At 59.3% G+C, this 26,674-nt stretch overlaps 1 protein-coding gene across 2 annotated transcripts in view; it reads left to right on the top strand.

Annotated features, from left to right (window-relative positions):
- Positions 1–20,962, top strand: part of RRP1 (ribosomal RNA processing 1) — a 35,008-nt gene extending 14,046 nt beyond the window's left edge. The window contains exons 9-13 of one of the 2 annotated variants that reach the window (XM_040621853.1): positions 102–181; positions 803–900; positions 1,112–1,131; positions 1,999–2,112; positions 19,217–20,962. In XM_040621853.1, the coding sequence (XP_040477787.1) occupies positions 102–181; positions 803–900; positions 1,112–1,131; positions 1,999–2,112; positions 19,217–19,395 (491 nt within the window). In that variant the 3' untranslated portion in view covers positions 19,396–20,962. Of the gene's footprint in view, positions 1–101; positions 182–802; positions 901–1,111; positions 1,132–1,998; positions 2,113–2,890; positions 3,458–19,216 lie in introns of those variants that run through there. The other variant, XM_040621852.1, reaches the window with a different exon arrangement.
- The last annotated feature ends 5,712 nt before the right edge of the window (positions 20,963–26,674 follow it).

Here is a 26,674-nt window from a genome sequence, read left to right as displayed (position 1 = left end):
GGGCCCTGGCACACATGATTCTTGGTTCCCAGGTGTTTGTGTTGGGGTCCTCTGCACACTGGGCGTGCATCTTTGAGTTCACGGGGACCCTTCTGTTCCAGGCTCCCTCCGTGGGGCTGCACCCAACAGGCATGAGGAGCCTCCAGGAGATGGTGAGGACAGCGTGGGCCCCGTCCTCCAGGTGGGTGGCCTGGGCTCGTGGGCCTGGCTTTGCCTCTGAAGTCCGGGAGAGCAGGCTCTCCGGCCCCCTCACGTACAGGGGCCGGGAGTCCTTGAAACCAGGACTGGGGGCTGGCTGATGGGGCTTGGGCTTCGCTGCCGGTCAGCCGCCTTTCATGTGCTCCCTGCTCGCCTCGTGGAGCAGGGGTCAGGTGAGACGGCGCCGCAGAGAGATCGCCTCGGGTCCCGCTTGGGGTCAGAGCCCAGCAGAAACAGAATACTTAACTAATAAGTTGTGAATGTTGATTACTTGTTAAAGTAGTAGAATTAGGTGTATTGGCTTAAACAGTATCTGTCGAAATTAATGTGATTTGTGTTCTTTTTCCCGTCTTTTGACGTGGCTGCTGGGGGTGTAGTTGCAGAGGCCGGCCTGGGTGGTCCCCTCACATGGTGGTGGCAGCCCTGGGGAGCGTGTTCTCTGTCTCACGTGTTGTACACAGTGTTTGCAGAGGGGACTCGGGAGGACATCCAGGTGTGTCCTTGTGACCTGACCAGAGGATCTGCGCCCGGTCCACGTGCTGTCTTTGCTTGCTGCACGTTCCCGGAGCACCAGGGAGGTGACTGCCGTCTCTCTTTGTGCCAGTTTGACTACGAGGCCGTGGCCAGCAGACTGTTCGCGGTGGCCAGTCAGCAGGGCACCCCTTCCCAGAACCGGAAGCGCCTCTACAAAGTGATCCAGAAGTAAGTTGCCCTGAAGGTGGCTGGCGCCGCCCTGCCCCTCCCCTTGGAGCTGCCCTTGCTCTGTCCCAGCCGTCTCGGGGGGCCTCTGTCCCGCCCTCAGAGCGCAGGTGGAGGGGCATCATCAAGGGTGGCCCGCGGGCAGCCGACGGGAGGGCCGCGTCCTCCTCGAGCGGAAGCTACGGCCGTGGTGAGCGCCTGTCTCTCCTTTCAGGTTGCAGGACCTTGCGGAAGGTGAGCGTCTCCTGCTGAGACCCTGGCCTGGGATGCTGTCCTCCTGGGCGCACTGCGCCCGCGGTCGCCCTCCCAGCAGGACTAGTCGCGGCAGAGGCGGGGCTTTGTCTCTGGGAGAGGGGGCCTGAGGGGTTCTGCAGCTCGTCTTCGCCCCGCTCAGTGGCTCTCGGATCCCGGTGTGTGCCGGAAGCCCTGGGAGGCCAGGGCGGCCCGAGAACCTGCATGTCTCGTGAGTTCCCTGGCCTGCCCCGTAGCTGGTCTGCGGTGCAGCGGACCTGGGCGCTTCCCCGTGCGCCTGGTGCAGCCGTTAATAAGGCGTAAGAGCGAGTACAGGCCTCTCCCCCGTTCACTCTGAGAGGTTTTAGATGTAGAGCAGCGTCGGGGGTCTACGGTGAATGCGCGCACGGCCGCCACCTTGGCTCTGCCATCGGCGTTTTACTGTCCTCGTGTTGTCGTGTGTCCTCCCTCCCTCCGTACTGCTGAGTACGTCGTGCTCCTCGTGAGCTCAAGCTTGGCGTTTGTGGGTAACGTTTTCATGCGGTGACGTGCGTGAATACCGTGCTCGTGCGGTAGGGTTTCCACACGCAGACCCCCATTGACGCGGAGCGCGCCACCGTTGGTCCCCTCTCAGCCTAAGCTTTTTAGGGAATCGACGCTGTAGTGTGACCGCTCTGGGGCCTGGCTCTGGCTGGCGCCTCACCTCCCGCATGGTCTGGAGCCGGTGGCAGCTGTGCGGGCCTGAGCACGGGGCTTTCTGGCACGCAGTGCGTGGAGATGGTGCCTGCGTGGTCTGCGCGGCCCTGGATGTGCACCCTGAAAACACCCCAGCCTGCCCTCAGCCTCCTGATGGCCTGCCTTGGTCCCTAGGCCTCTTTCCAGAGGATGACGTGCTGGAAAAAGCCTACAGGAAGCTGCAGGAAGATGGGCAGGAGAGGAGGACAAAGAAGCGTTTGCTCAAATCCAGGTCACAAAACCAGCCAGGTAGGATTGGCAGTGTTTGCCGGTGATGGGGCTTTGGATCTGCTGTCTGTGTCCCTTGCATGGACTATGGTTAGGCCCCTGCTGGGGGCTGCTCTGTGCTCCTCTTGCGCCCCATGTCCTGCAGCCACTGCCCCAGTGGGGCCTGGAGCTGCCCGTTGCTGTGGAGATGGGCTCTGTGCCCAGGATGGGCCAGACACAGGCGGCTGGGAAGGGCTCCAGAAGAGGGCCAGCTGGTGGCCCCACCCCGGGCTGAGAGCCCTCCTGTGTTCACCCACGTGTGCTAAATTGTCTCGGGTGCTAGGCTCTGCTCTTTGAAGGGTCTCCTGATTCGCCCCAATTCTCCTGCACGGGCTGCCTCTGGCCATGTTGGCTTCCGCCTGGGCCCTCGCTGCAGTCACTGGCCTGTCTCGTGGCTCTGTCGTGCACCAGGTTGGGTCCACTCCAGCCTGGGTTGGAGCCTGCCCACCCCCCGAGTCACACCTTTGCAGCCTTCTTTCTCCTGAGTCTGCCTGCCTGCTGGTTTTCCTGAAGGCCTGCCTCTGGTCATCCTGCCCGGCCAGGAGCCAGCATTGTCTCACATTATTATAATGTGGATGGCCGTGGAACGTGACTCCACACTGGCAGGACCCTCTGGTTGGCTGTGGCGGGTCTGCTCCTGAGGCTGTCGGGTTCTCTTGTGTGCCCTTTGTGCGGCCCTGGAGCCAGCATCTTCAGTCAGAATGGAAGTGGGGTAACCAGGCCCTCACGGTGCCTCGGTCACGTGGCCTTGCTGTTTTAGGGAAAGGCGGGAAGGAGGACTCACGTCCAGACCCGAGCTCCGGATCTGAGAGGAGGATAAGGAGGCGGCAGCGGCGGCGGCGGGGCCCTGGGCCTGAGCCCACTGGGCCCCAGGAGCAGCCCAGGGGCCCAGGTGGGAGAGGGGCTCGAAAGAAGAGGCGGCAGCTTCGGGCGGGGGCCAGAGTGAAGGTGGCCGGTTGCCAGGAGCCTCAGAGCAAGCAGCGGCCGCCACAGCGCCGGAAGTGACCCCACAGGCCCAGCACATGCAGGGAGGCGCCTTCCCCGTGGCTCCTCCGTTTTGTGCCGAGTTGAACTGGGGAACAGGACCCTAGGGCCCTGCTCTCAAGACTGTGGACACGGACACCCTGGCTCCCTGATGTACCGTGTTGACAGAGGGTCAGGCCCCTTGCTCAGTGCCTGTGCCCCAGAGAGCGTGGATGCCATGCTGACCTTGGTCGGGCCAGGAAGCCCCCTGAGAACCCGCACTGCCTGGCAGACAGCCCTCCCTGGGCCGGGGACTGGCCACACACGGGGGATGTCTGTGAATAAAACGCTGTGTAGTTCTTAAGAACGAGGTCCTGCTTCTGGTGCGTCGATGCTGGAGGATTTCCAGCGGTGTGAATTGACAGGTGCTGGTTCCTGAGTAGTGTCTATATCTTACAGCCACTGTGTAGGAAAAAGTGTTTATTCACATCTCAAAATTCGGGAGAGGGTGACAGGAGTTAGCTGTGGTCGTCTGGGTGTGCTCTTCATAAACTGCTTTTGGAGCTGACTGTGAACCTGTTCGTTGTGTCTACCGCATGGTTCCTGGTTGACGTGCACGAGGCAGGGAGGTCGGCTTGTGTGACTTAGAGCAGAGACCCCAGTGGGCAGCCCCACTGTGCCCCTCACGTCTCCCCTCAGTGCCTCTAACTCCGTTAGCCCTGCTGCTCGTCCGGGATGGCCCGAGGCAGCTGCACGTTTGCTGGACCCTGAGCAGAGCGCTGGCCCGAGAGTGCAGGTTAGAAGAACAGTAGGTGTGGGTTCCTGGTGCCTTCCGGGTGGGTGGTCAGGGCTGCACAGGTGGCAGGTGGGTGCCGTCTGGGTCAGCCAGCCCGGTCACTGCTGGGCCAAGGTGTATGGGTGAGCCCATCCAGGCTTCAGCTGAACCCTGGTTCCTGATGCCTTGTGGCACGCTGGGTCAGGTGGCACTCGGTGACCTCCTTTCCGTCAGTTCAGCTGGGTGGACAGAGGCGGGGGCTGCTGGGGCTGGCTAGGGCTTGGGGGTGGAGGTACTCCTCTCCTGGAGGTCACAGTTCCCGTTCTCCAAAGTGGCTTGGCAGGACTGGCAGGCCAGCACAGCTGGTGGGCCGAGCTTGGTAAGGCTCCCAGGCAGGCGGCCTGGCGGACACTCCTGAGCCCCCCTGTCTTTGCCACTGGTGCCCCAGGCCCGGGGTCCCACTGCTGTTCCTGCCGTTTTGTGTGTGGCGGGGACAGGGGATGCTTTATTGTCTTGGTTGAAATTTTTTTGGTCAAAAATTAAAGAAACAAGCACACTGTAGAAGTTTCTGAAAAAACAGAAGTCCTACCTGATTGCCGTCCTCAAACCAGAGTGTGGCTTCCCGAGCACTGGTTTCTAGGCCATTCTCAGGCCACGCTGTGGTCCTTCCCTCATCTAGCGTGCTGTGTGGACACCGTGACTTGGCACGCTGGCAGGCTGGGACGGCTTGTGGCCGCCCCTATGTCTGACTGGCAGTGTCCCCCCGTCAGCAAGCGCTCTCCTTGGGCGGAGCAGAGAAACCTCAAGAGGCAGTGGAGGGTGACCGCCAGCCCTTGCGCCCAGGAGAGCCTGTGTCCAGGAGTGGATGTTGTGTTTATTTCCCCGTGTGTTCTTTTTCTAAAGCCATTTTACTGAGCTGTTGTTCATGCACCTCACAAGTCCTCTGTGTCACGCGAAACAGGTCCATGGTTCTCAGTACATCAGAGCTGTGTAGCCGTCGCCAGAGTCCGCGTTCTAGCATTGCATCCTGAAGGAGACTGCCGTCCTGGAGCTGTTCCCTCCTGGCCCCTGACCCTGCCCGACACTAACCCACTTTGCGTCTGTGCAGACGGCCCAGTTCTGGGCGCTCATGTAGGTGGAATCCCACCACGTGGGTCTTCCTAGGGCAGCTTCCCTCACGTAGCGCGTTTCCAGTGTTCATCCGTGTTCGTCGTGCACATCAGGATTTCATTCCCCGTGTGGCTGAGTGGTACTCTTGTGTGGATACTCAGGCCCCCCTGCCCCCCCATCCGAAGGCACCGCGCTCCTGTGAAACCCTCCGTAAGCCAAGGCGACCTGCAGTGAAGGAGCTGATACCGTTAGTTGACAGGGAAAACTTGAGCGTTCCCAGATCCCGAAAATCATCTATTTTAGCTTTTTGATCCCCAGGACATGTTCAGTTAACGGGTGCACAGAATTGGTTGAGATCAAGCTCAGATGCTCAGGGACGCAGTTCCGAGCCCTGGAGGCTGGAGCCTGAGATGTGCGGGTGGTTCATGGGGCAGGAGGTGGGGGGCCGGGCTCGCGGCTCGGGTGCAAGCCGCCGCCTCCACGGCAGCTCAGTGCAAACTCACCGCTGGACGCTGTTGTTGCTTTTCTCCTTTTTCCCCCTAAAAGTGGAAATATTCAGATCAGCAAAAACAGGTAGTGACGTAGGTGATTCCCAAGAGTGAAGTGGCGTAACGCGAACTTTGACAAAGCAGGGGCGCCCGTACCACCGGTTTATCTGCCTGTCCGGGGGCGCTTCCCCACGTTTGGGCTCCTGGGAGTGGTGCCGCTGCAGACCCCCGCGTGCAGGCTCGTGTGCAGACGCGCCCTCCCTCCCCAGGTATGGACCAGGCACAGAATGCGGGGTCGGACGGCGGGTGACTGCGGTAGCAGACGGTTCCCACCTTGGGGTGGGGGTGTGGCTTCAGGCGAGGGCTCCCTGTGCCACTTAACCCGTGAGGCTGTAGCACGCCTTTGTCGCCATAGCGGTGCAGCTGGTCCAAGCAGACTGATGGACCGAGAGTGCTGTCTGCTCGTGGCCGTGGAGAGCTCGTCCGGCCTCTGCGCAGGGGTGTACAACGCTGGGCCGGGCCCCCCGCCCCTGACTGGTCCCTCGTGGACCTGGCTGACAGGCCCCAGGAGGTGACTTCCAGGAGACTGGCTCAGCCATTCTACCTGTGTGATGTTGGGCAGGTGACAACCACTCTGAGCCTTCACTTAACTACCTGTAGAATGGGAATACCATGGCTGCACTGAGGATTATGTGGTTTTTTCCCCTCAAACAACCAAAAACTTAGAGGAGTTATAAATACGGTGTATTTTTTGACCTGAACCATTTGGGAGTTATGTGCTAATCTGATGCCCATCACTGGGAATAACATAGGGTACATTTTCTACAACAAGCAGTCTCTCCACCACGGCACAGCCATCGAGTCAGAATTAGCATGGGCAGCTCAGTGCCACCCAGCCCTCTGGTCTGTGCAGTGACGCTCTGCGGCCCCGGGACCCCAACCCGGAGTCGCCTGCATCGGACTCTCCTGGCTCTTTAGCCCCTGGAACTGGATCCTCCCTCTTTGCCTCACATCCAGGACCCGGATGCCAGGTGGGTCTTGGGCTGGCCATCTTGGATGTCGTCCCCACCGTGGGCGTTATGGCTCCTCTCGTCTAGACTCAGGTGATGGCTCTCAGCAGGAGTCAGAAGCAGTGCTGGTTCTGTGTCCTGCCTGAGCCTCGGCGTCCCACTGGCCCTGGGATGGAGGGCGGTTGTGACTGTGGCCCCTTCCCTTGGTGGTTGACGGCGTATGTGGTGAGGGGCTCTGGAGCCCCAGTACCTGGTTTCTCCTCAAACTCTCCATTTACTCCTGGAGTGACTTGCGTTGGTGACTTGTGGTTTCTGGTTTTATCCAGTGGGTTATAATCCGTTACTGTCACTTGTGTTAATCGCCACGTTTTAATGGGCCAGTGGGAGACGCCAGGCCGGCTTCTTGGTGGTGAGCGCCCGCCGTCTGCCACCTTCGTTACGGTAAGAGTCCTCAGCCCTGGGACCAGCTGCTTCCCCATGGGGCGCTGATGTGGTGGAGGGCACAGCCCTGCCCGGCTCAGGAGGGGCTGGCTTGGGTGAGGGTCTTCTGGGGTCCTTTTGTCTTGTGCTGAAACAGCTTTAGCGACACGTGCTTTATAGGCTGTTCGGTTCACCCATTTAAAGCACGTGGTTCAGGGGTCCTCTGTGGGCCTGTTGCCACAGCCCAGTTAGGACATTTTCACTCATCCCCAAAAGAAGCTGAATCCCGGGGGCCTCCTTTAGCTTGGGGAGAAAGCCTGTGTGAAGCCTTTGGACCAGCAGGAGCCCCCACTGTGGGGTGGTGGTGGGTTACTGATCACAAGACTAATGGGTTAATTGATCGTTTTCTTGAACAACTAAAAGGTCTAGAACAAATAAGGCTTGTGTCTGAAGTGACTTGAGAAATCCCAGTAGTAAACGTGATGCACAGCTCTGTGGTTATTACTAGCTCTGTTTCAGGGCTTCTCCTGGACACATGAGCTCTGGAGTTCAGCGGTTATGTAGGGGGCATCTGGGGACCCCAGTGCCACCTCTGTGTTAGCACACAGAGGCGGGACTGGAGCCTGCGTCCTGGTGCCCAGAGACTGCCCCTGTGCCGTGGGCTCTCGGCCACCAACCCTGGGTCACCCGAGTTCAAGCCTTGACCTTGGCTTGCTGAGAGGGGACAAGGACAATGCAGCCTTGAATCACCAGAGGGCTCGTGTCAGCCCGGGGATCCTCTGAGTTGGCTTCTCATCAAGCACTACTGTGACCTGGAACTCCCTTCCATTTTAGCCATGACCAGGAGGGAGTCAGGCCCGGGGGCAAGGCAGGGGGCAACTTTTGCCCAGGCCAAAGAGACATCAGGGAGACAAGGGAGGGGGTCTTGTTGGGGGTGAGGGCCAGCAGGTGAGGCGGGGCCGGTGTGCTGAAGGTTCACGCAGGGGAGTGACCGGCCAGGGCGGTTTTGCACCTGTCCGTTTGGTAGTAGGATAGAGGGTGGACTTGGGGACAGTCCTGCCAGGAGCCCCAGGTTGGGACACTCTCTGACTGATGGCTTGGGTAGTTCCAGCCTTTTCACACTCAGCCTTATAAAAATAGCCTCTTAATCACTGGGGGACCTGGCAGCAAAGGACTGTCCTCATCCTCAGCCCAGAAGTTCCCCAAATGGGTGGCAGGATGCAGAGAGAGGACCCGACTGTGGTGGTTGATGGACAGCTGGGTGGGCTGAGGGGCGGATACAGGGGAGGCCCCATCCTGTGGCACGTACCCCGCAGAAGAAAGAGGAGGGCCTCAGGGCATCCACGTGCTGCCCGCCCCCCTCCCCCATCAGTGTGGGAAGGACTGAGGTTCCAGGTCCCAGCCTGCAGCCTGTAAGAGCCAGTTAAATCCCAGATGGGAATGTTTCCTCAAATGACCTTTCTACTGTGAAGAGAACGCGCCAGCCAGCTGACCCCAGCAGTGGGCAGGCTTGGAAACTCTACTGAAAGGGGCCACTTAGCTTGTAAGCTGGGCTTTTATTTCCCAGACCGGATTTGGCTGGAGGGAGCTGTGTCAGGCGGTGCCTTGTCTCCCCACAGCAGCCGGTCCCGGGCGTCCCGAGACTCCCCCCGAAGCCCAGGCTCACGGCGCGCTGGCGGCTGCCATGGCACGTCCCTCTCCGAGTGGAGTTTTCTTTGCTCTGAGTTGCCGATCAGCCAGACGTGTCCACTCTGAGGTTGCACCACAGATGGCTCTGTTCCTGCGGTGTTGCACATGGACACGTGTGCAAAGGCACACTCACGTCTCCGTCTGTCCACCTCTTGAGCTTCCTACTTACCTACGTACGTCTAACTACCTGTCGTCCCCACTTACCTACCTACCAGTCCTGTCGTCTCCTTTCTGTCCACCCATGTACTTGTTTTCATCCTGTCCGTCGCCCTCCCTTTGCGGAAGAGACGGTGAAGAACCGTGGCAATTCTATCTGTAAAGTAACCTGTCCCCTCATGTGTTATCGCCCCATGGTGTCCTCTCTCCACGGCATCCTCCCCCATGGCAGCATCCTCCGTGGAATAGCCTTGTTTGCATGGAGCCCTCCATCCTTGTGTGGGTGAAGAGCAGGGTGGAGGTCCAGGGAGGGCAGCCCAGCCCCCTTGGGTGGCCCCTGGGGATGTCACCTTCCCCCGCTTCTCCCCACGTCCTCTCCCTCATCCCCTCCAGTCCCTCCGGGACCTGCCATGGGGACCGGATGTAGTCTCATCAGCTGCCTCTGGGGACGCCCTTGGTCCTTGGATGGGTAGCTCTAGTCCCTTGTGGCCAGGTCATCAGGAGTGCTGTCCCACCTCTCCCTTTGGCCAGTGGCTAAAGCCCCATCTTGTTCTTTTCCTTGAGTGCAGCCCCAAAGATGCCTCTCAGGGATAGACCCAGCAGCTGTGGCCTTGGCGCTGTCCCCTGTGCCCCGGGTGGGTGAGCAGGGCTCTGGGTCTGTCCGATGGGGATGGTGGCATGGATCCTCATCCAGCCGGGTCGGCCCAATAGCCTATCTTGTCCTCCAGGCCCCAGGCTGCACACGGGTCGGGGTCCTTCGAGCCTGGCTTCTCACCTCCGGCCTGGCTGGCCCCACAGGTGACGCCAACGTGGGGGCTTCCTTTCTGAGGGGCCTCAGGGCCCCGGGGCCGCCGCCTCAGCTGCGTGGGCCCCTCCCTGCAGGGGTGGCTGGCAGAGCTCCAGGCACTGTAGTCCACGCTTTTCCCTCTCCTGGAGCCTGCGGACTTCTTAGTGCCGATGGCTGGGAAACAGGCCCCAGGAGGAAGCTGTGTCCCTGCCCTGGGACCCCCTTGGCTGGCACTGCAGACCTCAAAGGTGGGGCGTGAGGGCGGGCGGCCCTACACACTTGGTGGGGGGCCTGGACAGATCTGTGGGGCTGCTGTCCCAAGGCTTGTAGCCCTGCCTACCCCTCGGAAGTCTCTGGATTCGTAGGGCCAGAGGCTGGCAGTGCAGGCAAAGGAGAAGTGTGGCCCCCAGGACCTGTGGGAAGGCAGGTTTGGGGGTGGTGGGTGTGGGTGCTCACGTAGCCAGTGCCCTCCTGTCTGAGGCGGGCAGCGGGAAAGGTGCCCTGGTCCCTCCTCGGGTGCGTCCCTGACCGCCTTGTCTGCATTTGGGTGGGATCTCTGATGGCTCCATGGGGGTGACCCTACTGCTGCCAGCACCCCATTTCTGGAAACGCAGGACTGTGGGTAGAGCCCCAGGCAGAAAGCTGTGGGGGACAAGCCTTACCCCTGCCCTCCTTTCCCAGGGTGGGGTGGTGGAGCACCTGAACTGTAGGGTTTGCCAGTGTGTCACAACTCCTGCCCCCGCTGCTCCTTTGCACAACTGGGGATGCCTGATGTGTTTGTCAAGCCATGCACAGGACGGGAAGAAAGGCGAGTCAGCCTGAGGGGCATGTCAGCGGCCAGCAGATGGTGCACCCAGCCTGCCTGCGTGCCTCGGCTCCTTTGCATAGTTTGAGGGGGGCCCTGGGTGGCCGTGCTGCGTTCCCGCCCACTGGGAGGGCACTGTGGACACCTCCTCTCTTCCGCACGTGTCCTCGCCTCACTTAGGAACCTGTGCCGTGGCATTTGGTTCTTTGCAGTGGCCCATGCTCCCTGGTGGTGCCCTGGATCTTGGGGTGTCCTGAGCCCCCAGCAGCCTGGCTCACTGCCCCTCCCTGTGGTCTCTCTGCTTTTCTCCGTAAACGCTCATTCAGTCCTGCACACGCGGGATCGGGACCAGCACTGCTGAGGTTGGGCTCCAGGGCGCGGCCCCCCGGTTTCCTGCTCAGGGTCTCACGGGCTGACTTTGAGGTGAGGCGCGGGGTCCCCGTCCCAGCTCACTGGCTGCCGGCAGAATTCGGTTCTTGGCAGCTGGGGGCCTGAGGCCTCTGTTCTTGCTGGCTGTCTACAGCTCCCAGCTGGGTGCCCAAAGCCACTGTGGTCCCATCCACCCCTGCGTCCTCTTCTCTGCACGCCACCCTGCCTGATTAGGACAGGCCCACCCACTGGGGCTGACTGAGCACCCTGCCCCCCACGATCCCCCATGTCCTGGCCTTCTCTCTCCCGAGTCTTACACTTTGGAGCTTGGCCCCGTTCCTTTCCTGCTCCTGGAAAATACCCTGCTCTGGGAGGTTTGCCAGAGTGAAAGGGAACAAAAACACTGGAATGTTGCGGGGGGGTCAGTTAGGACTGACTAAGCCAGAAAGTGGCCCCAAAGTCCCTGGACATCCCAGCTGCTCCGCCTTGCCTGGCAGAGCTGCGGATTTCCCTGGCCAGGATCCAGGGGTTGTGGCTCTGGGCAACAGGGCAGGGGGCGGGGAGGGGGCATTCTTGGTCACCTTATCACCCCACCTTGTCCACAGCCCAGTCGCCCCACCCAACCATCTGTGTTTCTCTGTGTGTCCTCACCCTGCAACGCAGAGCTCCCTGTGTCCGGGGACAGGGTTGACTGAGCTCGGGGTCACCAGCCCTCAGTGTGTCAGGGAGCCCTAGGAGCTCCTGACACATGGTGCCTGGGCCACCTGGGGGACGGGAGACGAGCGTGTAACTGAGTGCCTATGGCTGGCCCTGTCTGTTCCTGTGGTGAGTTAGTTTCTCGGTGGGCTCCTTTCCCACCACGGACTTTGAGCTTAGCTTTCTGGGGAGTGGAACCTGCCTTCCATGCTGGGGGGCCGGACCACTCCCAGGGGCTGAGCCAGCAGTCCTCAGGTTGGCTCATCCCTCAGGCACACCACAGAACCCCATTTTCTTCGTGGCACTTGAGAGGCATGGGCCTTGCCCTGGGGTGTGTCTGCCCTTGCACCCTGGGAGGGAGGGTGGGGGAGGACTGTCTAGTCATGTCGCTCTTGGCGGCCCTCCTGCTGAGGAACAGAAGGCCCTGTCCTGCCTGAAGGCTCCGGGTCACCGAGACACGGAGGAGCCACCCCCGCCCATTCTCCCTGCTGAGGCCTGAGCCCTGCACACCCACAGCTCTGCTCCCGAGGGCCCCCTGCCCCCCAGGGCAGGCCTTTGCCTCTCTCAGCCCTGTGTTCCCAAGGAAACGGGGCTTCCAGATCAGCCCTGACTTGATGCCTTTTCTCAGAGCCCCTTTGCTCTGCACCAGTCTGAATGGTGCCTCATTCAGACTGTCCCTGAACCCTGTCTTCCAGATCCTTCCTGGGCAGGAAGCAGACTCGGCTGTTTCAGTGTTGGGTGGATTGGGCCTTGGCGGTCCCTGAATTTGTGTCGTGTGGGGGCTTCTGGGGGGTGCGACAGCCCTACCCTCTGCTTCCCAGCCCCGTGTCTGTGGCAGCTTGCTGGATGTCATTGCGCTCTTTTCATTTCATAATTATTTATGTAATATGTTCTGCCTTGACGTGAATTGGTGATGTGCTTGGGTTTCAGAAGGGACATGTTGATTCGGAATGTGTCTACTGAAGCCAGACTCATGCTGGCTGAAACAGGAGAGGGGATTCACTGGCCCTCACCTGGGGGAATTCTGGAAGTGGTGAAGGCCTCAGCTGAGGTCACTGCTGGTCAGGTCCCTTTCCCTGCTCAGCCCCGTGTGGCTGCTGTCCCTTCACCAAGTGGCAGTGCTGGGGCTCTGCTGGCTCTCGCTTGCTGGCTTGGAGACACTGTCTCTGGACTATCTGGCCCACCCAGGCCCTCTTACGAAACTTCCTGGCCCTCGACATGTGAACAGGAGGTACCGGATGGGGCGGCTCGTCCAGTCCAGTCTCCCCGACATGAGGTTTCAAAGCAGGAAGCAAAGTCTTTCCCTTTACTTAGGGTGAACGCCTGACAAAGTTGAGGAGTCGTAAGCAGGGCGGCTGACGAGCGGAAGCGTGCCTGATGCCTGGCTGCACGGTGCTGACAGGCTCCCAGCCCCAGGACTCCCGCCGGTTCTCTGGTCTGCTCGAGGCACCTGCGTGTGTCTCTAAAGGAGCTGGAGGCTGGCGTTCTCTGGGGCTTCTGAGGAGTCCTGGGAGGGGAGGAACCGGGAGCTGCTCTCAGCTGGAGGCCAGCTTCCGGTCAGGACTGGGACCTGTGACGAGTGGCGAGGCGTCCAGCGGCCCTGCCCAAGTTTCTGGTTTCTGTGGGAGGGTCCCGCTGTCTTTATGAACTGGGGCCGAAGCCTGCAGCCCAGGGTGGACGTGGCCCCGGCATTGGCCTGCAGCGGGTTGGGGCAATCATCAGTGAGGTCGCTCTTGGAAGCAGAGCCTGAGTTGGGGATTCTCATCCCGCTGCCCCCAGAAGGTGGGAGGGCAGTGAGGAGGGCAGTGAGGAGTAGCCGGGACATGGGCTTGGCTGGCACAGCTTCTGCCTGGCACCCCAGAGCACTGGAGCACCAGTGAGCCACAGAGCCGGGCCCATCCCAAGGCTGGGTCCCCTCACCCCTCTCCGGAATCAGTTGCTGGCCGTGAAGTGGGGTAAGACCTTGGTGAGAATGTTCATAGTGTGGGGCCCGTATCTGGAACGGGGTGGGGATCCCAGAGGCAGTACCGCCTGCAGGATTTGTGGGGCCCTGTGCAAAAGTAACTTACGGGGTCTCTCTTTAAAATCACGAAGGATCTTGGGCCGGCGATAGCCGAGTGTTAGCCCAGGCGGAGGTCCTCTGTGCCCTGGGACGGGAGCTCCACGCCGGCTGTGCTGTGGGCCCTCCCGGGGGGTGGAGTCCCCGTCCGTGCTTCCACGGAGGGCCTGCCATGCGCTGGGCTCCACTGTCTGGGGACTCCCGTTCCAGTGCAGGAAGAGCTGGGGTTTGGGGAACATAGAGTGGGCGAGGGGTCGGGTGTGGCCGGCGAGGGGTGGTCCGGGGAGGTCACCTTTGCACAAGGACTGGAGAGGGCGGAACCGGGAGCCAAGCAGATGTTTGGGGCAGCTGGCAGGGAGGAACATGTCCGTCTGCTTGGGCTGTCGTAAGCAACGCACAGACCCAGGCTCCAACAGCAGCAGTGTGCTTTCCCCCAGGGCTGCGGGCTGCGGGCTGGAGGCCGGAGGTCCGCCGTGGGTGGGGCCGGCTCCTCCTGAGACCTCGCCTGGGCGCGTGGACACCGTCTTCTGCGTCCTCATGTGTCCGTCCCTCTGTGTGTCTGTGTTCCCATCCCTTCTTCTCATGGGGACGCCGGTCAGATCGGGGCGAAACCCACCCTATGACCTTGTTGTAACTGAATCACCCCTACCTCCAAGTGCAGTCGCATTCTGAAGTGCTGGGGGTCAGGACTCGGGCCTGTGGATTCAGGGGGCACACAGTTCAGTCCCCAGCAGGCACTGAGGTCTGAGGAGCGTGCCCAGAGGTCTGCAGACCGAGAGTTATTTCATGAGCCCTAAAGTGCCTTCTGCCATGGCAGTGACCGTGAAAATAATAATGTATTTCTCAGCGTCCTTCTGGGGTTGTTTTCCTCTAACAGTGACCAGATGGACACTTGCAGATTCTAACATAGAATGGAAGGCAGTTTATTTTGTGAAACTCTTGTGTCCCCAAACCACAACACAGCTTACATAACTCGCGCCATGGTTTGCTCTCTGCAAAGCTCAACAATTCTTTTTCCTTTTTAGAGTGAGAGCATGTGTGCCTGAAGCGGGGGAGGGGCAGAGGGAGAGAGAGAATCCCAAGCAGACTCCCCGCTGAGCACAGAGCCTGACCCGGGGCTCGATCCCACAACCCTGAGATCATGCCTTGAGCTGAAAGCAAGCGTCAGACGCTTAGCCCACTGAGCCACCCAGGTGCCCCTCAACCTTTTATTGGAAAACACCGGGCAGTGTCTGTGTGCATGGGGCAGATGGAGGGGGGTGGGTCTCCCCGCATTCGAACCCCCCGAACAGCCCTGTGTCCCAGAGCAAAGACAGCAGGAGACGAAATGTCACCAGGAATTAGCTTCATCTCAGGGTCAGGATAGAAAGGAAGAGGTGGGGCAAGCCAAATGCTCCCCTCTCGGACAGGATGGTCCCCACCCCTCCCCTGTGCAGCCCCCGCCCACCCCACGCTCTCTCCCGCCATTTGTGTCCCGCCACGCCCGTGGGCAGGTGCGCGTGGGAGCTTTGGCGCCGAGGGTGGCGGTGGCGTCCTTCCAGTCACGGCGGCCATGTTGGTAGTGTGGCGCCGGGCTCTGGCCACCACTCGGACCATCAGTGAGGGGGCGTCATGAGGGCACGAGCTGCTGTCAGATGCGCGTCTTGCCATGATGTGGGAGGAAGCACGTCACTGAGGACTTTCGGAGGGTGCTGTGGACCCCGTTTGTCCTTTGGAAAATGATTAAGAAGGGCAGGAGCCACACCCCGACCCTGCCTTTCCCATCCAGATGCTCCCGGATGCACTCCTGCAGGAGGATGGTCCAGAGGCGATGAGGGTGACTCTTCAGAGAAAGAGTAAATGAGGAAGGAAGGCTGGGCTCCATCGTGCAGCTCCGACTGAGGGAAGGGAGCCAGGTGATGAAAGCAGGGGTGCTGCCCCCACAGAACAGAAACAAGCAGGCATGTGGCTCCTGCTGGAGGAACGCACCACTGCGTGTGAGGGCACCTTGCCAAGAGGGAGAGGGAAGGACCCGAATCAGGTTAAGCCTGCAGAGCTAGGACCAGTTCACAGACGCTGGGGACAGAAGGACGTGTTCCATGACACGAGGCGGGAAACGCCACGGAGCGGGCAACCTGGTTCTTCAGAGAACCTCTGTGAAAAGGGGGAAGGTGAAAATCCTATTTTCATGATTTTCACCTTATAGGGATTTAGATCACCTTGTAGGGATTTAGAAATGAGTTGTTTAAAAAGCCAAGCATTTACGTGAGACCAAAGTAGATTGTTAGGTTATTTTGTAAAGTTGAAATCATTTCAACTGTACGTCATCCTGTTCTAGTTTATGCAAACAGAGAGTCCAGATCTACATGCAATGTAGTCTTGCACTGGGGCCGGGCCCTAGTTAACTTACCCGTGCTCCTTGCACGCTCCTGGTGCTCTCCTGGGGATGCAGGCTGAGGGGGCCCCCGGGACAGAGTCCGGAAGGAGGGTTGGAGCCTGCCTGGCAGCCCGCTTCTTCCAGAGCTGACCTGGAGAGGACTTTCACCCCCTCTTCCCCCACGGTCAGCATCAGCACCAGCACCCCAGTCGTGGCCGAGATGGTAGCTGTGCACCTGACTCTTTGGGATGTCACATGGGGTGTGTGTTCGAGTCTGTCCGCCCCAGAAGCCAGGTAGAGAAAACTACTCAAAGGCAGCATGTGGCTTCCTGCCTGGTCACGAGGGGACCCCAGCCCAGTCCGTAGCACCCTGCAGCCCCCAGAAGTGCCCCCCGTGTGCCCCCCACCAAGTAACGACCATCCTGACCTGTACAGTTATCACCGCCTGTGTGTTTGAATAGGGTCACCGCCCAAGCACGCCTCCTAGAGCCTGCGGTGTAGTCACCCCGTAGTAGTTCAAACCGTCTTGCGCTGGGAAAACCACCCGCGAGTCACCATTAGTGGCCCCGAGGGCACTCGCCTGCATGGTCATCGCGTCTGGTTCGAGTCTGTCCATCATCCCAGAGGAACCCGCAGACTTCGGCGCTCGCCCCTCACCCCCACCCCAGCCCCTGGCATCCCCGATCCTCTGTCTCCACGGCCTTGTCTCTGTTGCACATGCTTGTAAATGGAAGCGCACGCTCCGTGGCCTTTTGTGCCTGGCTTCTCTCACGCAGTGTCGTGTCCTCGAAGCCCACGCACGTCGTGGCGGGGTTAGTGCTTCCCCCCTGCTCGTGGTCTAGTGACACAACACCGTGCGGCTGGACCGAGCTGTGTTTGTCCTTTTGTCTGTTGGTGACACTCGCTGCTGTGAATGTGGAAAGCTCTCACTTCATCTGGTGTTCACCAGGTGGGTTCCTGTGCTCCGTGGTGACTCCGCAGAACTTACCGGGAACCACCAAACTGGCTCCGTGACTGTTAGCTTCAAAGTGCATAGCTTCTCTTCGGGCGGTAGCTCCATCCTGCTCTTCTTACCGTTTATCTCGTGAAGCCTGGGCCCTTGGCCTCAGGGTGTCCCACAGCCGGGCCTGGCTGGCTGTGTCCTTGGGGTGCAGAGGCATCTGTCGAGTCCCATTGCCTGTGTGCCATAGGTATGTCTGGTCCGTGGCTTATAGCCACGCGGAACCCCCATGGGTTCACACACTCCTCCCCTCGCTGGAGAGCCGCCTGGACGGCCCAGATTGCCCATACCCCATCCGTGCTGCCACAAACATCCTGGGACACATCCTCCTTGGGACCAGCAAGGGTGTGGGCGGCATCAGGGCCTCTACCTGGGGGATCCTGGGGCCTGGCAGACACAGGGCTGTGGTCCCAGGGTCCTCACAGGGTGACCATGGTTTGGAGGGCACCGTGACTCTTGTACAAATGCATGTACGTACTCTGCTTGGGTCCGTGGGTCTGTGGGAACACGTACACGGTTGAAGCGCAGAAGGAATGTGCTTGTGTACGCGAGTGCACGTGTGTGCAGGACAGCTGGCCTCCCTGTACCGGGCCTGCCCGCCTGTCATGGCGGCAGGTGGCTGCCGGACGGCCCTGTCTCCCGGCAGCATGCTGAGGCTCCGCCGTGTGAATGTGGCTTGCCCTCTCCCCCGACTCCGACACTTGCTGTCCCTGTGCCTGGCGTCTGCCAGTCCCTTCCTGCAGTGAGGTTCCGTCAGAGATTCCAGGACGGCAGACCTGGCTGGTGCCCTGCAGGGAAGCCATCCTGCTGACGCCCAGCACAGGCGAGGGCCCCGTCAGCCTGGTGGTCAGCGGGTGCTGGCCCCTGGCCGGCCAGGGACGCGTGGGTGGGCCTCCGGGAGGTCCTACGTTTCGAGGGAAGCGGAGCCTTCGTCACGTGCACGGGAGCCCCTCCCTCCTCCTCACATTGTGCAGGAGCCTGAAGCGGCTGCACCTGCCCGAGGGCACACGTTAGAGGCAGTATCCTGCAGCCCCCGTGACCCAGAGATGTATGGCCCGGGCTGAGGGGCAGCCACCAGCTCTGCCTTGGGTTTCCCCGGGGGTGGCCCGAAAAGTCACCCAAGTTGGGGTCGATGTGGTGGGGGGCCACAGAGCTGCCACCTGCTGGTTCCCTGGGGCCTGCAGTTCTCAGGGCTGTCCCAGCACCCAGGACAGAACCCCCAAGAAAGGAGGTTTTGCTGGAGACACGTCAGCGGGAGTGGGCGTGTGTGCAGTCACAGTGACGTTCAGGTGGAGTCAGAACAGACTGCTGAGACATCTAGCGGAGTTCCGGAAAGGGGCTCCACGTACGGGAGTGCTCCCACTCACGCGTGGCCACTGCGGAAGGGCCTGGAAGCCCCGGGTGGGGGTGGGCTAGAAAGGAGCCGCAACCCAGCATTGGGGTGTGGAGCGCGTCCGGGTGAAGTGATGCGGCCCCTCGGGTGGCTCCTTGAGAACCTAGGAAGGCTGATGAAAGGCTCCGGCCTGGGACCGGAGGTGCAGGGTCTCGGGCTTGGCCTTCAGGACTGCACACCCCCGGGGCCAGCTCGGGGTGTCCCTCAGGGCTCACCCGAGACAGCCGGAGCCTGGGCGCTTGGGGGTGTTGATGAAAACTTGTACCGTGTCCTCAGCTGCTGGCTGGCCTGGACTCTCCTCCCACCCACAGACGGGAGACGTCTCGAGGTTCCGGCGGAAGCGCTGTCTGGGACCAGCCTCACGGGGCCCAGCGTGGCAGCAAGGTGGCAGTGCAGCTGTGGCCTGTGTCAGCTCGTGCTCCGTCCATGTCACCTGGCACACCGCCCCCCTTCCCACAGCAGCCTCTGTCCCAGGTCTGGACCCACGCAAGGTGGTGTCCCCGAGGGCCGGCCTGTGTACTCTCCAAAGGCCCCTCCAGGGGCTCAGGACCCCCACAGCCCCCTCCGACTCAAGCTTCCTCCCCTCAGGCTGCCTCCTGGTGGTCCCCCGTCTGGAGGGCCCCCTCACCCCTGGGAGGACGAGGCATGCCCACGCAGGCTTCATGGCCTTCTCTCTGTGGTGACTCCACTGACCCTGGCCCTTCCTGGCAAGTGACTTAAGGGTAAAACAGCACTCAGGCCCAAGCAGGGTGGCTGCCCTGCTGGTGGGGTGCCGGCCCTATGGGGCGCCAGGCAGTCGGAGGGAGCCGGAGAGCCAGCCCCCCCCCCCCCCCCCCCCCCCCGCCCCTGCGGGGGGGGGCGGGGNCGGGTCTGCCGCGTGGGGATTGACAGTAGCATCTGCCTCAGGTTGTTTGAGGACTAAGTTAATGCGTGTAAAGTATTGACAGGTGTGTGGCACAGAGCAACTGTGGGCATGTGTCAGCGACTGGACGTTTTGTCTTCTTTTCCAGCCTGCTGTGCAGACCGGAGGCCGACCTCCAAGCTTTGGGAGGAAGTCAGCAGGTGGCTGTGGAGTCAGAGATTGGAGCCAAGTGGGGAGGTCCGGAAGCTTTCTGAGCCTGTGTGTGAGAGCCGCCCTCCTTCCCTGGCGACAACGCTTAACAGAGAGGAGAGTTGTGCCCGCCCTTAGGGAAATGCGATCGAGCAGTTTATTGAAAGGAAGTTGTATTTTTGGAGAGGCCTTGAAAGTACACTCATCGCTTAAGAGAAAAGAGGCAGTTTTATTGCAAAGCCGCCAGAGACTTGAAGTCCGTTAGCAAACGTTTCAGCCCATTGTGTTCTTCAGGCTCTGAGATGTAAAGGCAGCATTACAATAGTAATTTGTGTCTCTTAAGTAGTCAACTATAAATAGTGGGACAGACTGAGCTGGGAGCATCGAGGAGCGATGAAGGTGCTTGGAATAGCAATTAACTCGCCTAGGAGAGTGCAGTGATTGCGGGAAGGGACAGGCAAGGGCCAGATGCTGTGTCCTCCGGTCCTCTGGATGCCCCCATGGAGCCCCCTCTGCTCTCTAAACCGTCCTGGGCCTTGGGCCATTTCTGGGTAGGGGGCAGTCCTGGCCCCAGACCAGAGAGCCCCGGGTGCTCGCTCTCGCTCTCTCTCTTTCACACACGCCACACACACACACACACACACACACACACACGGAGGGGAAGCTGCCCCGGGGCATCAGTGCTGCCCACAGCAGATGCCTGGTCCCCGGGGCATCAGTGCTGCCCACAGCAGATGCCTGGTGTCGGGGGAGTGCCATCCCGCCCAGGCCCAGAGGGGGCTTTGGCTTCTGCCTGTTCTTGCCCATGTGAGGACCTCTCCCTGTGCTGCTCTGCACTGCGGGCAGCCTGCAGGGAGCTCCCTTGCAGCGGCTGCATGTGTGTGTGTGCTGGGGGTGCTCACAGCGAAAGGGCTGCAGGGATCCGGGGGACGCTCCGACTCATACTTTCCAAAGACCCTGCCGCGCAGCACCGGAGGATTTCACTGGCTGCAGGCATTGGGAGCCACGACCCGTCCTTCCACCCTTGCTTTGGGGGTCAAGCTGCTGATGACCTTGAGATACAACTGCCAGTTAACTTACCAGCAAAAATGGGTTTATTTGGGAATAACAGAATTGCAGCCCAGAAGCAGCTAGGCAAGGCAACACTATAGACAAATCAGGAGAAGAGCACAGAGGAGGCTCTTTTATAGAGGACCGGAGGGGGTGGGGCTCGGGCTGTTGTAAACAAAAAGTCCATTGGGGTAAACTGGGAGCTGGAAGTGTAGTGGCCTCTCATTGGCTGGGTCTGGACTGTCTCTCATTGGCTGGGTGAGCCATGACACAACTCTTTGGCTGGGCTGTGACTGTCTCTCATTGGCTGGGCTGTTGCCAGGGCAAGAGGAAACTTCCTTTCTGCGGGGATAGTGAAGTACTAGCTGAATTGGTAGCCGCCTGCAAGGTGTGTCTTTTGTTGTCAGGTCTGCAGGTGAAGACAGTGGTAGGAGGTGAGCCGGCCTCCAGACTTCATTCTAAATGGGTTTCCCCCTTATTAATGGTAGCAGTGCCCATGGGCAGGACTGGGGTCAGGGGGAGGTGAGTGAGAAGAAACAGCTAGGCCAGGGCCAGATCCTGCCTTTAAAATTTTAATATTTTGTTCATTAGTTTTTTTGGCATCTATTTGACTTATTAAATTATTGAAATAAAGTATTACTCATCTCAGCGTCTGAATTTTTGGCACCACCTTAAACTTCTTGTTCCAATGAGCAAGGCTCTCCTGCCCTGCCCTACCCTGTCTGCAGGATCCCCAGGGCCTCACTGGACCCTAGAGGACCCCTGGGCCAGCCTGCCCTGGACGTGGCCGTGCCCTTGGGCTTAGTGGAGCAGGAGGGACAGGAAGAGAGGACCCTCCAGTGGGGTCTCAACCCTGCCGGCATGAGGAGCACCTGGACAGGCAGGAGGGGAGGCCTGCAGTCACCCGATCCCCCTGGGGAGCGGCCAAGATCCCTGTCCTCAGATGCCTGTCCCCGCTTCAGTGCTGAGCTAATGAGTTTGATTGCCTAAGAAGTAAAAATAAAGCAAAACAAAAACCAGAGGAATGCCTCACTGAAGCAGCAAGCAGAAGAAGCAGAGACTAAGCAGGGAAACAGCAGGCGGACAACAGATTTTGTTTTTGTTTTTTCCTGCCTCAGGCTCATCTTTGAGTGTCAAAAGCCAAGGAGAATTAAAGGGCCCAAGGTGTGAGCTCAGACCCTAATGTGAGTGTGTGAGTGTGAGTATGTGAGCACGTGCAGGTGTGTATGTGTGGAAGTGTGAGCCTGAGCATGTGGCCTTGGGGGTGTGTGTACACATGTGAGTGTGAGCAAGTGTGCAAGCAAGTGTGAGCACAAATGTGTAAATGTGTGTGTGTGACACACACAGCCAGCTGGACAAGTCTCCAGAGAATTAAGCTAAGTTAAAAAAAAAATAGTCAACCTCCCAAAATTGCATACGTATGATTCCTTCGAGAAAACATCCTTAAAATGAGAAATTATGGAGCCAGGAAGGATGGGTGGCTGGTGGTTGGGGAGCAAAGTGGGTGTGGCTGTGGGAGGACGGCCGCACCGAGGTCGGCATCCTGAGTGTGATCCTGTACGATGGTTCTGCAGGTGTTACCATTGGGGGGCCCAGGATTATGGCATGTGAATCTTCCACTCTTTCAAAATGAAAAGTTTGTTTTTATTTATTTTTAGGGGGCGGGGAGAGGCCGAGGGAGAATCTTAAGTAGGCTGCAAGGCCAGCGTGGAGACCAGCATGGGGCTCGATCCCACAACCCTGAGATCGTAACCTGAGCCTAAATCAAGAGTCAGATGCTCAACCGACTGAGCCACCCAGGTACCCCTCAGAATGAGAAGTTTAGCACTAAAGAACGCAGGCAGGACCAGGGCAGATGCGACTGTGCTAGGTGCTCTAGACCCTTCCTTGCACCAGGGCCCAGCGGCTTCCCTGGGGCAGGCTCTTTGTTCTGCTCCAAAACTTGCCGGCTGGAGACATGGGCTTGCTTATTTGCTGAGATGTGCCCCCCCCCCCCATAACAGATGTCTTCTGGCCAGAGATTGGGAAGGTGAGCCCAGGTGTTTGACACCACCTCCCTCTCCCTGGCTTTCCCTGTGACACCGGCCACCCCTCTGGTGTATTTCAACATTGCTGTCTTCTCTGTGGCAGAACACAGCAATCAGAAGAAATCATAGCCATGCCTCCTTTTACACCCAAGAAGTCTGGCGGCTCCAGAGACAATACACCGAATCTTTTATGTTTGATCTTTTCTTTCCTTCGGTTTGCCAGTGTTTCGTGTCAACTTCAATTGGACTTTGAGCAAGTTTCCAAAGAGGAGTGAGCACGTGACTGGGCCAGCAGCAAGATGGGGGAGCAGCGCTGGCAGAGAGAGTGCATCTCCTTGCCGACTTTGGCCGTGGACCTGGTGTCCTGCTCCGCGGCTTGGCTGGGGGGCTGCTCTCTGTGGGATCTCGCCTGTGTCCTCACTGGCAGGCATGTGGTGCCCACCACATACAGACCAGCAAGGGGACCACGTGTCTCCCGATTTGTGCCTTGCTCCATGGACCCAGCATCCCAGGCAGACCGTCCCAAGTGCAGAGGCTCCAGCGTGAGATGCTCTGCATTTTCACTTCAGATTTAGCTGATGTGAGAGAGGGTCGGAGCCAGAGACTCACCGGGGACCCCGCACAGCAGACACAGAGCACAGAGAGTTTTAGCCACGGCGCTGACAGAATGAAATACGAGCAAAGCGAACTCCCTCCTCTGATCTGTCCTGGTGGCTCATGGCTTAATCTGCACATTTCTCCCCCTAAATTGTCTTCTATTTATAAGTCGCTGGCACTGTGTAATTTTATCTGGTTGCAGTCACAGAGAGGAATTGAGAATTTGATTTTAGAACCATCAGTAGAACAAGTATTGCTGCCCTCTGGTCTGTCTGCTCCCTGTGCTTGGGGCCGAGCCTACATGGCAAGAGGTTTCCCTGCACTCACTGGGGCCTTGCGTCTCACGAGAAGCTCTACTCGACACCAAAACACTGCCTGGTTTTCCATCTCAGCTTTGTGTGCCTGTGCGTGTGTATATGTGTGTATTGAGAAGGAAGGGGTTGTAAAGGGTGAGGAATATAGGTTTTAGAATGAGAAGTCCAACACTTGTCTCTAGGACTTACCTACTGTTTAAACTTGGGCTTCCCAAACTTAACATCACTTCATGTCACAAAATAGCTACCGAGGTCCAACAATCACAACCATATTCTGGGCAGGAACAAGGAGGATGAAGTAGGGACGAGAGAGAACGGACTCCTCTCTCAGTAGAGGCAGCCCTCTTTAAGGAACTCTTCTAGAAGTCCCAGCCCATCACTTATAATTTGTTCACCAGTCCCTCTGAGCCAGGGGAGCTGAGAAACTTTTCTAGAGCTGCACGGCCAATACGGGGGTTGTGTTAGGAGGGAGGAGGGGAGAGTGGATGTGGGGCATGTGGTCAGCAGTCTCTTGCTGAAGGAGGCTCCCCTGCTCAGCCCGCTTACCTTAGCCCCTGTTGATTTTGTTCGTGGCACTCAGCACAGTTTGTAACTATGGGTTGTCTGTGTCCCCATAAGGATGCAAGCTGCATGAGTGTGGGGTCCCAGCTGATTGATCCCCCCTACCCTGGCCGGGCGTTGGTCCACAGAAGAGTGCAGTGTGGGTGTTTGCTGAGAGGGGTGGTCTAAGCCCTGTCTCCCTGAGCCTGTGAAGTGACCCCCCCTGCCCCACCGAATCAAGCCCCCATGTGGAGGAGTACAGGACTCACCGAAACCCATCGACCACCCCAAACTCACACCTGTGCAAAAACGTGTATCTGGTCCGTTATCACAGCTGATAAGGAGGAAGGGGCTGGAGTGAAGTGGGGACCCATCACCGCTGACCAGGCTGTGGCCCTGGGGGGGGGGGTGACCCCCAGCACACATGGTCTGGAAATAAGCAGCCTGTGTTTACAGCTTTAGTTTGTCTTTAGTTGTGAAATTGAACTTTGTGTTTCAAATAATGTCAGTGGAAGGCATGGGGGGTTTTTTAATTACCGAATTGTGTTTGTTGGGGAAAGAACTCCTCCCCATCCCTCTTTTCAATTTCTAAAAGTAACCATTTTTTTTAATAGACTAAAATTTTTGCCTTAATCATCCGTTTGCTCCTGTCCAAGCCTTGACCTGGCTCAGATTGGGTGCTAGGGATGCTGGAATGGGATGGAGCTCCATCTTCAGGGCACAGAAGGGCCCTCGGGACCGCCCAGTGGCACCAGCAAGCTGCTGCATCTGGGAAGGGTGGGGGCGGGGAAAGCTGAGGTGTGGACTGAAACCTGGCAGATCTCTGTGAACGGAGCAGGTGAACCACAGCATTTCCCTAATGGGTCAGAGTCCCGGAGGCAGAGGGACCTGGCACTCCAGCAGGCAACAAGGGAGTGGCCCAGCTCTCCCAGCATAGGCCCCGGTGGGGGGGGGTGCTGTTCCCACCTGCTGCCAAGTGTCCCCCAGGCTTCTGGTGTCGGATAGCCCCGAATGCCCGCAGGCCGGGCATCCTCTGCAGTGAGCTCCGGGGTGATCACGCTGTAGTCAAAAACACAGAAAACGGCATGGCCCAGCAGCAGTTTCTGCTAGGAGAAGGCTTCTAGAACCTTACCTTGCCGTGGCCCCGACAGGAGCTAGGATGGATCTGATGGCTGTGGGAGTCCGTGCCTCCCTCAAGGCCCCAGGCTTGTCCTCAGAGGCTCATGGGCCTGCTGCCTTCTGCCCTGGCTGTGCCCACGTTCCCACACGCGGTGACACCGTCTACCGACTGCTGGAAGTAGTTTTCTCCCCGCTTTCAGACCCTGGGAGGAGTACCTGTCCAGAACCCCCTGTCCCTGGCTGCTCTGTTCTTAGCTGGTTTTGGGTGGAATGAACTCTCTCGTTATCGGGAAGGCAGGCACCAGGAAATGGCTTGCTCTCCTAACTGAGGAGTCTAAGCACGTAGGACCCACAAGGGGTGCATGCTCCAGCCCGGAGCATCAGGTCTGCTGCCCCCCGCCCCAAGACCTTGATCTCAGACGGGGTCTTGTTGTTGGGCTTCCGGAATTCTCTCAAGGTCCTGTTTCTGCTCTCCTGTGCAAATGACGAAGCAGCTCAGAGAGAGGTGCTGAGCTGTCCAAGGTCTCTCAGGCCGTCGGGCGCATGAGCTGCCCCCCCCCACAGCGGAGGGGCAGGTGCTCCCCGTTGACTCCGGCCTGGGTCTGCCACCCACAGGGGCCAGAGTGGATCCACTGCCCCCCGAGGCTTCGTGACTGTGTGTGTCTGTCCCCAGGTGACCTTGGCCTCTGCCTCATCTGGGGCGACGTGCTGGGATGGGTTGGGAGGCTTGTGGAGACTCCCGCTGGGGGTGCATCCACGTCAGCCCCTCAGAGCCCTTAGGCCTTCCTTGCCCACGAGGGTCTGCTCTCTCCTGGGACTCTTGGCCAATCCTGTCGTGAGACTCAAGACGAAACTGGCCCAAAGTGGTTGAGTGGGGAGCAGCGTCTCAGGGCTGCACCCTTTCCCCTTCCAGCAGCCTGTGCTCCTGGGACCCCTCGCCCACTGCCCTCTGTCCTCTCCTGTGAGCATGTCCCCAGCCCTGCCGGAGCCTCAGGCCCAGAGGGTTTTTCCTCTCCATCCATGGTGCACTTTCCAAAGGAACCCAAAATATCTGTTTCTAGAAGTTGGCATTCAAGAGCTATAGATGACTCACGTCTCAGCCAATGTCTCCCTCCTTGGCGCCCACGCCACTGGGCCTATTTCTAGCTGCTGGGTTGCATGCGGTGTTCAGAAAACCCGTTAGCCAGCGTCACATTCGTAACCAGAGGGTCCATCTGCTGGTTCGTCCTGAGTTCGAGGTGGGCTGTTTGTGGCCCGGTCCCGGAAGGCCGATGTGCCTGCCGACCAAGGCGTGTTCATGTCCGGCGTCGTTCGCTGTCACGTTTATGTGTGTTCATCTGTGGCCTGAGTTTGAGACGGGCGTTTGGAGTCTGAAGCAGGGGTACCAGCAGCATGTTACGTCGGTGCCCTGCTTTCGGAGGTGCGCGCATGTGAGCTCTCACGCCTTCAGAAGGGCCGCAGTGGCTGTCGCCATTCCTGTCCTAAAGGCGAGGACACTGAGGGTCAGAGTGGTCATCTGGGTTAGAGAGCAGGGTGTCTTCCAGTTCTTTTATTCAGGCGACTCCGATTTTGTTGCCTGTCAGGCGAAGAGGATGACCCATTGAGGCGATGTCGCTTATCTTCAGGGGTTGCTTTGGAGAGATTATTCTGGAGGTGACCGTAGGCACAGCAGGCGCTCACCGTGTGTGGCCCTCCTTGCATCTGTGGATGTCTCCCAGGTACCTGTGCCAGGGTGCGCACTGCTGGGACTGTGGCCCTGGGACCGCCCCT

Source organism: Ursus maritimus, unplaced genomic scaffold (genome assembly GCF_017311325.1).
Source record: "Ursus maritimus isolate PB19 unplaced genomic scaffold, ASM1731132v1 scaffold_4, whole genome shotgun sequence".
Classification (NCBI taxonomy): Eukaryota; Metazoa; Chordata; class Mammalia; order Carnivora; family Ursidae; genus Ursus; species Ursus maritimus.
Note: the sequence above shows the minus strand (reverse complement) of the source record. Positions and strands in the feature narration are given on the sequence as shown.